The following is a 16,766-nucleotide window of genomic DNA, read 5'->3' as shown; positions in this document are numbered from 1 at the left end:
CTTAAGATGGGGGTATTATTACTGTGTGGGGCACCATCTGGGGGAACTGTGGATGAGCCAAATATTCCTTGGTGACAATCTCCACAGGGATGAGCCGTAGCTGGAGGAATTCTTCCTGACGGTCTGGGCCAGCTCCAGAGAAGACGTCACCTGTGAGTCACTTCATGTAACTTTGGAGCTTATGCTCATGATCTACCAAAAGCCTAGCAATACTCCTACTGTACACATGTTCAACCCTTGGATGCAAACATTTTCTTGAACACAGTGAAGAATTGAACAACAGTCTATTAGAAGGAAGCAGAAACTTTCGCTATACAGAGATTAAAGGGGTACTCCGCTGCCCCTGCGTTTGGGACATTTTGTTCAGAACGCTTGGAGCGGGCAATGGGGGACGTGAAGTCACGTCCACGCCCTCTTGTGACATCATGCCACGCTCCCGCAATGCAAGTCTATGGGAGGGGGGTTGGTGGCCGCTACGCCCCCTTCCATAGACTTGCATTGAGGGGCGTGACCATGACATCACGACCCCCACCGCCCGCACCCAGCGTTCTAAACGAACGCCGAGTGCTACACAGAGATTGCGGGGGTCCCAGCTTCGGGGTGGAGGACCCCTTTAAACTTCATTTACATAAATCTAGAAAACTCTGACAGGTGCCTCCTGCTGTAAGATGGAAAAGCTGGGTGTTCCAAGAACCTGGGACACTTTCAAGTGACAACTAGTGATGGAATTTGCAATATTTTGTTAATATACAGACGAATATTCTTCCTATATTCGCGAATTTTGTGTGTTCGTTATATTCGCGTATTCGAGGAAGAAAACAGTGAGGGGGTGGGTAACTTTACTATTGGTTGCTAGGGATGTTGTTGATATCCTCTGACAAGTGTATTTGCATCATTCTGATTGGCCACAAGTTAAAAGAAGGAATATACGCATATGCGGAAAAAAGTGAATATTCACATTTTTTATATATAGCGAATATATTCGCAATATTCGCGAATTCATGAATTTGATATATTCAAAATGCAAATATTTGCGCCCAACACTAGTGATAACCTCTCTGATGGCTGCCATTTCGGTTGTCACCCCATATATATATATATATCCTTTAGTATATATATACAGTGGTCCCTCAACATACGATGGTAATCCATTCCAAATGAACCATCGTTTGTTGAAACCATCGCATGTTGAGGGATCCGTGCAATGTTACATATAGGAAGTTATATTCACCTGTCCCCGCCTCTCCGGACCCTCACCGCTGCCCTGGATGTCGCCGTTCATCGCTGTCGCCGCGTCCCCGTGGTGTCCCCGCCGCTCCAGACCGTCTCTGCTGTCCAGGATCATTGTTCCTTATTGCCGTCATCACATCGCTACGCACGCTGCTCCTATTGGATATGGATGATGCGGTGACGTGATGACGACGATGGAGAGCGACGGCTATGCAGGGGATCCCGAAGAGGACGGTCCGGAGCACCGGGGACAGGTAACAGACCATCATCGGAGCACACGAGGCACCGTAAACGGCTCTCCGGCGGGAGCGGAAGTCTGTACTGCCGGATAGCCGTTTATGCGATGGCCCCGACATACAAAAGCATTGTATGTTGATGCTGCCTCTGAGAGACCATCGTATGTTAAAATGATCGTATGTCGGGACCATCGTAGGTCGGGGGGTCACTGTATATATATATATATATATATATATATATATATATATATAGCAAACAGGTAGACGCAGCAGCACTCCGGAGTAGTGAAAAATAGTGACTTTTATTTATCACCAAAATGTACAGCGACGTTTCAACCACCACTCGTGGCCATCATCAAGCTTGATGACGGCCACGAGAGGTGGTTGAAACATCGCTGTACATTTTGGTGATAAATAAAAGTCACTATTTTTCACTACTCCGGAGTGCTGCTGCGTCTACCTGTTTGCTGTATCTTCTTGGGGTCCGAGGACCAGGGCCCAACCACAGCCTGCACCCTCATCATTTTGACTCTTTGAGTGCTGCTCCATCTGCTTTTTCCTATTATATATATATATATATATATATATATATATATATATATATATGCAAAATCAAAAAAATTTCAGTATTTTGTAATACTTTTTTTATTGGACTAACAGAATTTTGTAGAGACAAGCTTTCGGGATTCCGGAGGAATCCCGAAAGCTTGCCTCTACAAAATTCTGTTAGTCCAATAAAAAAGGTATTACAAGATACTGCAACACTGGACTAATACGGCTACTCAAATTTACTATATATATATATATATATATATATATATATATATATATATATCTCCATCCACTCTGTTCCCAAAATATCCTACATCGTGTCTTTACATATCAGAGGGTATAAGAAGGTTTATTTCTTACTCTACTCCATTCACATTCATTAAGGAAGAGATAGCACCCCAGCGTTCCTTAACCCCCTTGTATAAACATGGGCGACCTCCTGGAAACCTCCCTGACATGGTGCCGGATTCTCAGGCCTGCGTCCTGTCACCTTATCTTCCTTCTGTCATTCATTTAACTTCTGCTCATTAAGGCTGGAATTAGCACGAGAGCCATGTCTACAGAACATCCCTGCGGTGACGTTATCATCATGGCCGCCGACTAACATATAGGCAAACGTGCTGCGTCTTTTCTTACATGATAGAGGAGGTTGTGCTGTATGGTTCTCTGAGACTGTATCACCCATGATAGGCTTAGATACATTGGCTAAGCAGGCAGTATCACAAGTTATAGGCTTAGATACAGAAGCTCAGCCGATAGTATTACTGCAGTGAGGTTGTGATCATAGCCGCCTTCTAATCTATTGTGGTGGCCCAGTACAGGAGTTGCACCCCTGTACCCTAGCTGCCCTGTCCGGCAGACTCCATCCTGTGACCCCTGGGCACCCCCTCACCTATGTCTTGTATATATCACAAACTGCCGGGTGCTGACCACGGGGCCGGAGTATCGTGGTCAGCGGGGGGTGACGTCACACGGGGCGGGGTCGTGAAGTCACGATACTCCGGCCCCGTGGTCGGCACACGGCAGTGTGTGAGCTGGCAGCGCGGCATGCAGCTCAAAGAGGTGGGTGCCGAATGCAAGATTGCGGGGGTCCCCAGCAAGATAAGATGTCTTAGGGCCGGAGTACCCCTTTAATTTAGTAATAAGCAGTTTCACATGATGGGAGTGGCAGATGGGAGTAGCATTGGTGTCGTTTTCAGGCACTGTATCACCCATGATAGGCTTGGATACACTGGGTTTGCAGACAGTATCACACATGATAAACTTAGATGCAGAAGTCTAAGAGACAATATCAGACATGTAAGGCTTAGATACCAAGCTCAGTAGTTGGCATAATACATTATAGAGCATACCTGATAGTATCACACATGATAGGCTTAGATACACCAGTTCATTAAACAGTATTAACAGGATAGGCTTAGATACACCAGCTCTGTAGGCATTAGATGAGTAATGAACTTTATCTCTTCTGGGACAAGTAAGTCAAACAGTGTAATATCAGGATGACTGGGGTTATATGGGGTTAAATGGGGTCTAAGGGTCTCCACCCGGGAGGTGGACAGAGAAGAGCGGATCACATCCTAGTCCCCACCATTACCTGCGGATAATAATTACACTATTTATTTATTTATTTATTTTTATCACATTTTAGTTTTATCATTGTTAACTATTTCAGTATCATATAAAGCATGTAAACACGGAGGCATCTAAAATAAATCATATAGCGGGAGATTTATTAAAACCAATGCAAAGAAAAAGTTGCCCAGTTGCCCATAGCAACCAATCAGATCGCTTCTTTCATTTTGCAGAAGCCTTGTTAAAAATGAAAGAAGCGATCTGATTGGTTGCTATGGGCAACTGGACAACTTTTCCTCTGCACAGGTTTTGATAAATCTCCCCCATAATGCTTGAGGCTGGGTGTGGGGAACAAGGACATTTTTTGTTTGTCTTTAAAATAATTGATTATATATTTGACATTTTATAATATTCCTTATTTAATTATTTATGACATTTTGAAAACAGTTTAGAGGGACTTGTTTTCTGCTGGCTCTGTATAGGACCGTCCGCTTGGTCATGTGACCAGTCTCCAGTCATTGATATACCCCTTGGAGTCCCAGGGCCCCAGAGCTCACTCTATAACAAGGGCCCCAATAACCTATTGAGAATACTGCGGCAGAAGGGCTTCTGGGTACCAGGGAACATGTTTGACTGCCAGCAGTGCCCCCACTATACCCATGTCCAGGCAATGGAAGCAGGTGCATTAGAGGGTTGTTAATGGGTTAAAATTGTAACTAAAAGGGAACATTCTTTTAATATAGGCTCAACCCTCAAACCCTCTCCACTATAGGATTCTTTCCAAAATTCTCTTTTAGGATCCTTAGAGGTGAAGGGTGAAGGAACTGTGCCTCCTCTTCACCAACATGTACCAGTATATAAACACACACATACACACTCACACATGACATATATATACACACACACACACTAACACATATACACACTCACACATGACATAAACACACACACACATATACACACTCACAAATGATATACATATATATATATATATATATATATATACACACACACACACACACCCTAACACATATACACACACTCACAAATGATATACATATATATATATATATATATATATATATACACACACACACACACACACACCCTAACACATATATACACACTCACAAATGACATATATATATATACACACACACAGACACTACACTAACACATATATATACACCCACAAATGACAATTATACATACAAATATTCACATACACATATACACCCCAAACTAACACATATATACACTCACACATACACATCCCACACCAGCACATATGCACACAGGCACATCCTCTCACACATACACACAGGCATACGCTGACACACATACACGTGGACACGCTCACACACATACACAATGGCATATGTTCACACACATGCAATCACACGCTCACACACAGACACACACACACACACATATATACGGGCACACACTCACACATACACACAGGCATACGCTGACACACATACACGTGGACACGCTCACACACATACACAATGGCATATGTTCGCACACATGCAATCACACGCTCACACACAGACACACACACACACATATATACGGGCACACACTCACACATACACACAGGCACATGCTCACACGTATACACACTCACACACACAGGCACACGCTCACACATATACACACTCACACACACAGGCACACGCTCACACACATATACACAGGCACACACACACACACAGAGACACGCTCACACACATATACACGCTCACACACATATACACAGGCACACGCTCACACACATATACACAGGCACACTCTCACACTCTCACGCACACAGAGACACGCTCACACACATATACACGCTCACACACATATACACAGGCACACTCTCACGCACACAGAGACACGCTCACACACATATACACGCTCACACACACACAGGCACACGCTCACAGACAGGCATATGCTGACAAATACACTGCTCAAAAAAATTAAGGGAACTCTTAAACAACACAATGTAACTCCAAGTCAATCCCACTTCTGTGAAATCACACTGTCCACTCAGGAAGAACACTGATTGACAATCAATTTCACATGCTGTTGTGCAAATGGAACAGACAACAGGTGGAAATTATAGGCAATTAGCAAGACACCCCAATAAAGGAGTGGTTCTGCAGGTGGTGACCACAGACCACTTCTCAGTTCCTATGCTCCCTGGCTGATGTTTTGGTCACTTTTGAATGCTGGCGGTGCTTTCACTCTAGTGGCAGCATGAGATGGAGTCTACAACCCACACAAGTGGCTCAGGTAGTGCAGCTCATCCAGGATGGCACATCAATGCAAGCTGTGGCAAGAAGGTTTGCTGTGTCTGTCAGCGTAGTGTCCAGAGTATGGAGGCGCTACCAGGAGACAGGCCAGTATATCAGAAGACGTGGAGGAGGCCGTAGGAGGGCAACAACCCCGCAGGAGGAGCACTGCCAGAGCCCTGCAAAATTACCTCCAGCAGGCCACAAATATGCATGTGTCCACTCAGATGGTCAGAAACAGACTCCATGAGGGTGGTATGAGGGCCCGACGTCCACAGGTGGGGGTTGTGCTAACACCAAGATTGGCAAATTCGCCACTGGCGCCCTGTGCGCTTCACAGATGAAAGCAGGTTCAAACTGAGCACATGTGACAGACGTGACAGAGTCTAGAGATGCCGTGGGGAACGTTCTGCTGCCTGCAACATCCTCCAGCATGACCGGTTTGGCAGTAGGTCAGTAATGGTGTGGGGTGGCATTTCTTTGGGGGGCCGCACAGCCCTCCATATGCTTGCCAGGGGTAGCCTGACTGCCATTAGGTACCGAGATGAGATCCTCAGACCCCTTGTGAGACCATATGCTGGTGCGGTTGGCCCTGGGTTCCTCCTAATGCAAGACAATGCTAGACCTCATGTGGCTGGAGTGTGTCAGCAGTTCCTGCAGGAGGAAGGCATTGATGCTATGGACTGGCCCGCCCGTTCCCCAGACCTGAACCCGATTGAGCACATCTGGGACATCAAGTACCACTCCATCCGCCAACACCACGTTGCAACACAGACTGTCCAGGAGTTGGCGGATGCTTTAGTCCAGGTCTGGGAGAACATCCCTCAGGAGACCATCCTCCACCTCATCAGGAGCATGCCCAGGCATTGTAGGGAGGTCATACGGGCACGTGGAGGCCACACACACTATGGAGCCTCATTGTGACTTGTTTTAAGGACATTACATAAAGTTGAATCAACCTGTAGTGGGGTTTTCCACTTTGATTTTGAGTGTGATTACTTTTGTGTGCACATTCAACTATGTAAAGAGGAAAGTATTTCATACGATTAGTTCATTCATTCAGATCTAGGATGTGTTATCTTAGTGTTTTGAGTAGTGTATATACACAGGCACATGCTCACACACATATATACACACGCACAGGCACGTTCTCACACACACACATCCTTCTCCTTTACTCCTGCAAACATCTCACCAGACATCAAAATGAGTTGTGACTGCAATCTGATATCAGTAACCACACGCCATAGCTACCAAGGCCTGAACTTTGAGGTTTTGGCCGGAGTTCCGCTTGTCAGCAGAATTCTCTCTTATTTTTTCTTCCGTCTTTTTTTCTTTTGTCTTTCGGGTATAAAAGGAAGTGAAAAAACTGAGATACACGAGCAGCTGATCCGAGCGGGTCCATCTCTGGTGATGTAGGGAGCAGCTGTGTGTACAGTAACCGCATTATTTGTATAGATTGGTACGGCACAGCAAACCCAGCAGCCGCCATATGGATTTTATATTGTGCAATATAGTGTGAATCACCATAAAGATGCTTTATAGAGAATGTTCACTGAGCTTTGAACTTCTAGCTTCACAAGAAGTCAGGAGATATCATGAGTAAGTCAGACCTTAAATAACTCCATCCTGCATTACTACATACATAGATATCAGGAGTGCAGCGATATTCAGAAGCTGAGACGGCCCCATATGTAAAAGGTGCCGGCTATATGTCTGATCCTGACAGAATAACCACCTAGATGCCACAGTTATTAGTGACTATTGCATCTAAGTGGTCATTTAACTGCTGGTCTTTTAATGTCTCCACTTGTCCCCTCTTCTCCCACCCCCAAAATACATGAATGGGGTGCTGATAGATTGACATGGTAGTCATGCCATGATAGCTATACCTGATACATAGACTCTGCCCCGACAAGTTTTACATGGGTGTATTAAAGACACATTTTTTGCTTCCATATTATGGCCTCAAGCCCAACCTGACTATGGGTCTGATAATCCGAACTGACAGGTGTCAGGTCAGGTTATCAAACCCACAGAATGGCCGGGATTTGTGTCCATAATACAGGTGGGTATAAAAATGCATCTGTGAAACAGGAGAACAGCAGTCTACCTAGGGGACCTAATTACTTATACAGTACATGATATTGCAGTGTACTGTACATGATATTGCAGTGTACTGTACATGATATTGCAGCATACTGTGCGTGATAATGGAGTGTACTGTACATGATATTGCAGTGTACTCTACATGATATTGCAGTGTACTGTACATGGTATTGCAGTGTACTGTACATGATATTGGAGTGTACTGTACATGATATTCAAGAGTACTGTACATGATATTGCAGTGTACTGTACATGGTATTGCAGTGTACTGTACATGATATTGCAGTGTACTTTACATGATATTCAAGAGTACTGTACATGTTATTGCAGTGTATTGTACATGATATTAGAGTGTACGGTACATGGTATTAGAGTGTTCTGTACATGATTTTGCAGTGTACTGTGTGTGGTATTGCAGTGTACTGTACATGATATTGGAGTGTACTGTATATGATATTCAAGAGTACTGTACATAATATTGCAGTGTACTCTACATGATATTGCAGTGTACTCTACATTATATTGCAGTGTACTGTACATGAAATTCAAGAGTATTGTACATGTTATTGCAGTGTATTGTACACAATATTAGAGTGTACTGTACATGGTATTGCAGTGTGCTGTATGTGGCATTGCAGTGTACGCTACATGATATTGCAGTGTACTGTACATGGTATTGCAGTGTACTTTGTACTGTACATGATTTTGCAGTGTACTGTATGTGGCATTGCAGTGTACTGTACATGATATTGCAGTGTACTGTACATGATATTGCAGAGTACTCTACATGATATTGCAGTGTATTGTACATGGTATTGCAGTGTACTTTGTACTGTACATGATTTTGCAGTGTACTGTATGTGGTATTGCAGTGTACTGTACAGGATATTGGAGTGCATTGTACATTGTATTGCAGTGTACTCTACATGATATTGCAGTGTACTCTACATTATATTGCAGTGTACTGTACATGAAATTCAAGAGTATTGTACATGTTATTGCAGTGTATTGTACACAATATTAGAGTGTACTGTACATGGTATTGCAGTGTGCTGTATGTGGCATTGCAGTGTACGCTATATGATATTGCAGTGTACTGTACATGGTATTGCAATGTACTTTGTACTGTACATGATTTTGCAGTGTACTGTATGTGGCATTACAGTGTACTGTACATGATATTGCAGTGTACTGTACATGATATTGCAGAGTACTCTACATGATATTGCAGTGTATTGTACATGGTATTGCAGTGTACTTTGTACTGTACATGATTTTGCAGTGTACTGTATGTGGTATTGCAGTGTACTGTACAGGATATTGGAGTGCATTGTACATTGTATTGCAGTGTACTCTACATGATATTGCAGTGTACTCTACATTATATTGCAGTGTACTGTACATGAAATTCAAGAGTATTGTACATGTTATTGCAGTGTATTGTACACAATATTAGAGTGTACTGTACATGGTATTGCAGTGTGCTGTACATGATATTGCAGAGTACTCTACATGATATTGCAGTGTATTGTACATGGTATTGCAGTGTACTTTGTACTGTACATGATTTTGCAGTGTACTGTATGTGGCATTGCAGTGTACTGTACATGATATTGCAGTGTACTGTACATGATATTGCAGAGTACTCTATATGATATTGCAGTGTATTGTACATGGTATTGCAGTGTACTTTGTACTGTACATGATTTTGCAGTGTACTGTATGTGGTATTGCAGTGTACTGTACAGGATATTGGAGTGCATTGTACATTGTATTGCAGTGTACTCTACATGATATTGCAGTGTACTGTACATGAAATTCAAGAGTATTGTACATGTTATTGCAGTGTATTGTACACAATATTAGAGTGTACTGTACATGGTATTGCAGTGTGCTGTATGTGGCATTGCAGTGTATGCTACATGATATTGCAGTGTACTGTACATGGTATTGCAGTGTGCTGTACATGATATTGCAGAGTACTCTACATGATATTGCAGTGTATTGTACATGGTATTGCAGTGTACTTTGTACTGTACATGATTTTGCAGTGTACTGTATGTGGTATTGCAGTGTACTGTACAGGATATTGGAGTGCATTGTACATTGTATTGCAGTGTACTCTACATGATATTGCAGTGTACTCTACATTATATTGCAGTGTACTGTACATGAAATTCAAGAGTATTGTACATGTTATTGCAGTGTATTGTACACAATATTAGAGTGTACTGTACATGGTATTGCAGTGTGCTGTATGTGGCATTGCAGTGTATGCTACATGATATTGCAGTGTACTGTACATGGTATTGCAGTGTGCTGTACATGATATTGCAGAGTACTCTACATGATATTGCAGTGTATTGTACATGGTATTGCAGTGTACTTTGTACTGTACATGATTTTGCAGTGTACTGTATGTGGTATTGCAGTGTACTGTACAGGATATTGGCGTGCATTGTACATTGTATTGCAGTGTACTATATACATGGTTTTACAGTGTACTGTATGAGCGAAACAAGTGCCCTAGGGGGCTATAACTAAGTAAAAAATTTAAAAAATATATAAAACAAAAATCCCATAAAAAATTTAAATCAGGCTCTTTTTCCAATTTTTGGAAAAAATAAAAACAAAAAACACCCCAAAAATTCTTTCAATTAAAATTAAATTTGAACATTTTTTTATAACCATGTGTAGAAAGGTCCGATCTATCTGAAAATAAGGAATGTAGAAATGAATGTAGAAAATACGTCCAGCACCAGGATGCGGTATAAAAACGGGTATATTTATTGAATTGAAGACAGGCTACAATACACGAAGTCTCTGACGCGTTTCACGCTTTCGCGCTTAGTCATAGAGTCTATGACTCTTCAGTTGATTGGAGCCGGAGGCGGAACTGGTGGATCCGCGCACAGAAGGTGTGGGATTACTGGGTGAGCGGTCTATCTCTTTATCCATGTGTATCTGAAAATAAGGTTATATATCATTTATAGTAAATGCTATAAATGAGGAAAAAAATGCCAATTGTCAAAAAGTCTCATCTATCCAAAAAGGCTACCAATAAAAAAAAAAACTTCAGATCACTGTGCAAATAAAATAAAAAAAAATAAGCCCTCACAAAGATCCATAGATTAAAAAATAAAATAAGTTTAGGTTTCAGAAAATGTATAACAATTTTTTTTTTAAATAATTTTTAAGTAGTAATACATATAAAAAATAAAAATAAAAACTCTATAAATCGGGGATAGCTTAATCGTACTGAGCGGCAAAATAATGAGTGGATCTGCTGCACAGGTATAAAGAAGATTTAGGGCTTTAATCTAGAACAGTGTTTTCCAACTGGTGTGCCTCCAGCTGTTGCAAAACTACAACCCCCAGCATGTCCGGACAGCCTTCGGCTGTCCGGACATGCTGGGGGTTGTAGTTTTGCAACAGCTGGAGGCACCCCTGTTGGAAAACACTGATCTAGTTTTTTATTTATATTGTATCAAATGCACATTTTTGTGCCCATATTTCTGGCAGCGAAATGGTGGGATAAGGGAACTGGTTTCTAGGAATGTGTTATTGTTGTATGAAAAATTCTATAGTCAAAACAGCAGGTTCTTTGAATATTTCGGACAATTTTAACCCTTTGCAAGCAAGATGGGTTGAGTAATTGAACAATAAATACGCGACTCGTTGTGCAGTCTTATACCTACAGTATATAGGACGTGATAATCTTCAGGAAAAGGGGGCATGGATTTGGGCACCTCAACATTGACATAAAATATACAGTCATGGCTGTAAATGTTGGCACCCCTGAAATGTTTCTAGAAAATGAAGTATTTCTCACAGAAAAGGATTGCAGTAACACAGGTTTTGCTATACACATGTTTATTCCCTTTGTGTGTATTGGAACTAAACCAAAAAAGGGAGGAAAAAAAGCAAATTGGACATAATGTCACCAAACTCCAAAAATGGGCTGGACAAAATTATTGGCACCCTTTCAAAATTGTGGAAAAATAAGATAGTTTCAAGAATGTGATGCTCCTTTAAACTCACCTGGGGCAAGTAACAGGTGTGGTACAATATAAAAATCACACCTGAAAGCAGATAAAAAGGAGAGAAGTTCACTTAGTCTTTGCATGGTGTGTCTGTGTGTGCCACACTAAGAATGGACAACAGGAAGAGGAGAAGAGAACTGTCTGAGGACTTGAGAACCAAAATTGTGTAAAAATATCAACAATCTCAAGGTTACAAGTCCATCTCCAGAGATCTAGATTTGCCTTTGTCCACGGTGCGCAACATTATAAAGAAGGTTTCAACCCCTGGCACTGTAGCTAATCTCCCTGGGCGTGGACGGAAGAGAGAAATGGATGAAAGGTGTCAACGCAAGATAGTCTGGATGGTGGATAAGCAGCCCCAAACAAGTTCCAAGGATATTCAAGCTGTCCTGCAGGTTCAGGGAGCATCCGTATGTGAACTATCCATTGACATTTAAATGAAATGAAACACTATGGCAGGAGACACAGGAGGACCCCACTGCTGACACAGACTCATAAAAAGCAAGATTACATTTTGCCAAAATGAACTTGAGTAAGCCAAAATCCTTCTGGGAAAACGTCTTGTGGACAGATGAGACCAAGATAGAGCTTTTCTACTGTTTACTGAAAACGGAATGAGGCCTACAAAGAAAAGAACACAGCACCTACAGTGAAATATGGTAGAGGTCAATGATGATTTGGGGTTGTTTTGCTGCCTCTGGCACTGGGTGCCTTGAATGTGTACAAGGCATCATGAAATCTGAGGATTACCAATGGATTTTGGGTCGCACTGTACAGCCCAGTGTCAGAAAGCTGGGTTTGCGTCCGAGATCTTGGGTCTTCCAGCAGGACAATGATCCCAAACATACATCAAAGAGCACCAGAAATGGATGACAACAAAGCGCTGGAGAGTTCTGAAGTGGCAGCAATGAGTCCAGATCTAAATCCCATTAAACACCTGTGGAGAGATCTTAAAATCGCTGTTGGAAAAGGCGCCTTCCAATAAGAGACCGCGAGCAGTTTGTAAAGGAAGAGTGGTCCAACATTCCGACTGAGAGGTGTAAGAAGCTTATTGATGGTTATAGGAAGCGACTGATTTCAATTATTTTTTCCAAAGGATGTGCAACCAAATATTAAGTTAAGGGTGGTAATATTTTTGTCCAACCCATTTTTGGAGTTTGGTGACATTATGTCCAATTTGCTTTTTTTCCTCCCTTTTTGGTTTAGTTCCATTACACACAAAGGGAATAAACATGTGTATAGCAAAACATGTGTTACTGCAATCCTTTTCTGTGAGAAATACTTCATTTTCTAGAAAAATTTCAGGGGTACCAACATTTACAGCCATGACTGTAGTTGTCCCAGAGGTGAAATCAGCTGTCGTTTTGTGGTCTATAGTCAAATCTGGAGCCAGCCATATAGGCCTTTTTTGTCATTACCGGTAATAGTGTTGAGCGTGAATACTCGAAATGCAAATTTTACCGTGAATATCGGCACTTTGCGATTTCGCGAATATTTACAATATAGTGATATATATATATTCGTAATGACGAATTCTCGTTTTTTTTAATGCAAATTTATGCGAATATCGGCACTTCCAGTCTGGAAACTGATCCCTCCCTTCTTTTAGGTGAAAGATATAATTGCGCATGTGCACTATGCAAATTTCAGTATGAATTTTCGCATGAAAAAAAGAGAACGAACATAGCGAATATGCGAATTTCGCGAACATAGGACGAATATTTGTCCATATATTGGCAAAAAAGCGCGAATTCGAATATGGCCCCTGCCGCTCATCACTAGTCATTAACATTAGCCTTAGCTTAGATGGTGCCCTGTACAGCTAATGCTATCTCTTCTAGTCCTGGGAAACAGTGTGGGAACTCACCTAAGATTTTCACTCAAGGGTTGGTCCTGCAGGACTCCTGCTAATGGGAACAGTGTTCCTGCTCTGGGAAAAGTGCAGAAACTCCATTCCCATGCATTCCTGCAGGACTTGGGCCTTGTATCTCTTCTTGCAGTACCCAATACACATAGTAGTAGGTACCTAGCAGGAGTCAAGTCCTGGGAAAAACGTGTAGGAACATACCCAAGATTTCCCCTCAAAGGCCGGTCCTGCAGGACTCCTGTTAATGGGAACAGTGTTCCTGCATGAACTCCATTCCCACACGTTTCTGCAGGACTTGAGCCCTGGTCACTAGCCAGTTTCCTAAATAACAATGCCCAATCGATCAACAGGGGAATGAAGCCTCTAATCCAAAGGTTCAGCCACCGCCCAGATTAGTGGAGATCTCTTCAGTAGTGACTGCACTGGTTGAACACTATTGAAGATGACGCTGGTAGTCCTACGTCTTTGGCATTAAGAAATTACCCAAGAAATTAACCAAGATACTCAAACATAACTAGTAGATATTCCTACTGAGAGAGATTTAAAGGGGAAACTCCGATGGAATTTTTTTCAACTCAACTGGTACCAGAAAGTTAAAAAGTTTTGTAAATGACTTCTATTAGAAAATATTTAATCCTTCCAATACTTATCAGCTGCTGTATACTACAGAGGAAGTTGTGTAGTTCTTTTCTGCCTGACCACAGTGCTCTCTGCTGACACCTCTGTCCGTATCAGGAACTGTCCAGAGCAGGAGAAAATCCCCATAGCAAACCTCTCCTGCTCTGGACAGTTCCTGACATGGACAGAGGTGTCAGCAGAGAGCACTGTGGTCAGACTGTAAAGAACTACACAACTTCCTTTGTTGTATTCAGCAGCTAAAGAAAAGTACTGGAAGGGTTAAAATTTTTAATAGAAGTAATTCACAAATCTGTCTAACTTTCTGGCACCAGTTGATTTGAGTTTTTTTTTCCCCACACCGGGGTACCCCTTTAAGTTGATTGTTTCACCATTAGAAGTTATCTCCTATTCTGATTGCACAGAGATTAACTGCTAAGGTCCCCCCCCCCCCCCCCCCCCATCGATCTCAAGAATGGGGATCGGATTCTCCTGTCAGAGCAGAGTAGTAGTCACACATGCACTCCTGAAAAGTTCACAGATAATGTGCACAATCTTCAAAAATAATCAAAAGCCCCGGGTGTGGAGTTCTACTTTACTCCCCCTCAAACACAGTCTAGCATTCCATAGGCAAAAAGTGTTTTAAAGGGGTACTCCGCTGCTCAGCGTTTGGAACAAAATGTTCCGAATGCTTAGAGCCAGCGCCGGGAGCTCGTGATGTCATAGCCCCGCCCCCTCATGACGTCACGCCCCACCCTGCCCCCTCAATGCAAGTCTATGGGAGGGGGCGTGACAGCCGTCACGCCCCCTCACATAGACTTGCATTGAGGGGGCGGGGCGTGACATCATGAGTGGCGGGGCTATGACATCACAAGCTCCCGGCGCCGGCTCTAAGCATTCGGAACATTTTGTTCCATTCAAGCATATAAGAATCAACTGGCGCTTCTGTAGTATTCTTCACTTTTGCTTATTATTTTTCATTCTTTACAGTCTAGTAAATAAATCCAATGATCTTAAAACTTTCATAGTTGGGAGCCGAGGTAAACACCTCTCAGGTGGTAGGTCAGATCCCGACTGTCAGTTATCACCTATCCTGATTATAGGGAATGACTTGTAATGCTGGGAACATGATTTCTAATTTAGCTAAATATGGACAAAACCAGCATTAAAGGGGTATTGGAGAACTTAACCCATAGCCCATCCTTTCCCTCTCACCCACCTATTTTATTGTCTAAATATAATTTATTAGCTATATACAACCGTTTCCCTCTTTGGTTGTCACTTACATGCATAAAGTGTGGGAATAAGATCTTGCAGCTATCCACTCTGTCTCTGTCAAAATCCCTCTTTGAAAGCAGCCCCCACCCTACTGAGAAACACAGGCCATGTGGTTTCTGCCCTGCACTGACGAGTCATGCTCCCTTTAGTGCTGAGAACTGGGAGGTGTGTGCAGCCTCAGCCAATCAGACACCGAATCTCTCTCAGAACAGGAGGGTGGGGGCTGCTCTCAGAGAGTGAACTGGCTGGCAAAGCAGAGCTGCAATGATTGCTGGGAGATGTAGGCAAGTGGAGGGAAGGATGGCAAAGAATATCAAGCAGCCAGAGAAGACAACAGGGTCCACAGGAGCCATGCATATCAGGCAGGATTGTTTACAGGGAACATATCCAAGTAGTGTGGTGGCATTGGAGCTTTTTATTTATTTATATATAGCTCCCTGGAGCACCCCTGTAATAAACAGATCTGCTCATACTTGCATCATGGTTTCTGCTATATGATCGACATCAAAGGTGCCTGATGGACCCTACTGACTTATAATGGGTTCCTTCTGTGTTATATCTTTCTATTGTTTTTACAGGAAGGATAGCCTTGCATACAAATCTTATGGAACTGTTAATGGAGGTTCCAAATGTTGTGTACAGCCTGAGGGTCCTCATAGCCACTCTGTGTGCTACCAAATATTGCATCTATAAGAGTGAATACCTCTGTAATATGTCATTTGTGGGCATGGTACCCATGGCATTAAAGGGGTACGCCGCTGGAATATTATTCTTTTTTTTAAATCAACTGGTACCAGAAAGTTAAACAGATTTGTAAATTACTTCCATTTAAAAATCGTAATCCTTCCAGTACTTATCAGCTTCTGTATACTACAGAGGAAGTTCTTTTCTGTTTGAATTTCCTTTCTGTCTGACCACAGTGCTCTCTGCTGACACCTCTGTCCATTTTAGGAACTGTCCAGAGTAGGAGCAAAAC

General features: G+C 42.5%; 1 protein-coding gene across 9 annotated transcripts in view; it reads left to right on the top strand.

Annotated features, from left to right (window-relative positions):
* Positions 1–16,766, top strand: part of ANGPTL6 (angiopoietin like 6) — a 66,851-nt gene that overhangs the window by 41,755 nt on the left and 8,330 nt on the right. Inside the window, exons 1-2 of one of the 9 annotated variants that reach the window (XM_056570623.1) lie at positions 3,931–4,273; positions 7,236–7,480. The exons of 3 other annotated variants lie outside the window; for them this stretch is intronic. In XM_056570623.1, the coding sequence (XP_056426598.1) occupies positions 7,413–7,480 (68 nt within the window). In that variant the 5' untranslated portion in view covers positions 3,931–4,273; positions 7,236–7,412. Of the gene's footprint in view, positions 1–2,986; positions 3,081–3,422; positions 3,496–3,838; positions 3,900–3,930; positions 4,274–7,142; positions 7,481–16,766 lie in introns of those variants that run through there. 5 more of the 9 variants (XM_056570631.1, XM_056570626.1, XM_056570627.1 and 2 more) reach the window with 5 other exon arrangements.

Source organism: Hyla sarda, chromosome 4 (assembly GCF_029499605.1).
Source record: "Hyla sarda isolate aHylSar1 chromosome 4, aHylSar1.hap1, whole genome shotgun sequence".
Classification (NCBI taxonomy): Eukaryota; Metazoa; Chordata; class Amphibia; order Anura; family Hylidae; genus Hyla; species Hyla sarda.
The sequence above is the reverse complement of the archived record's forward strand: the minus strand, read 5'-3'. Positions and strand labels throughout refer to the sequence as shown.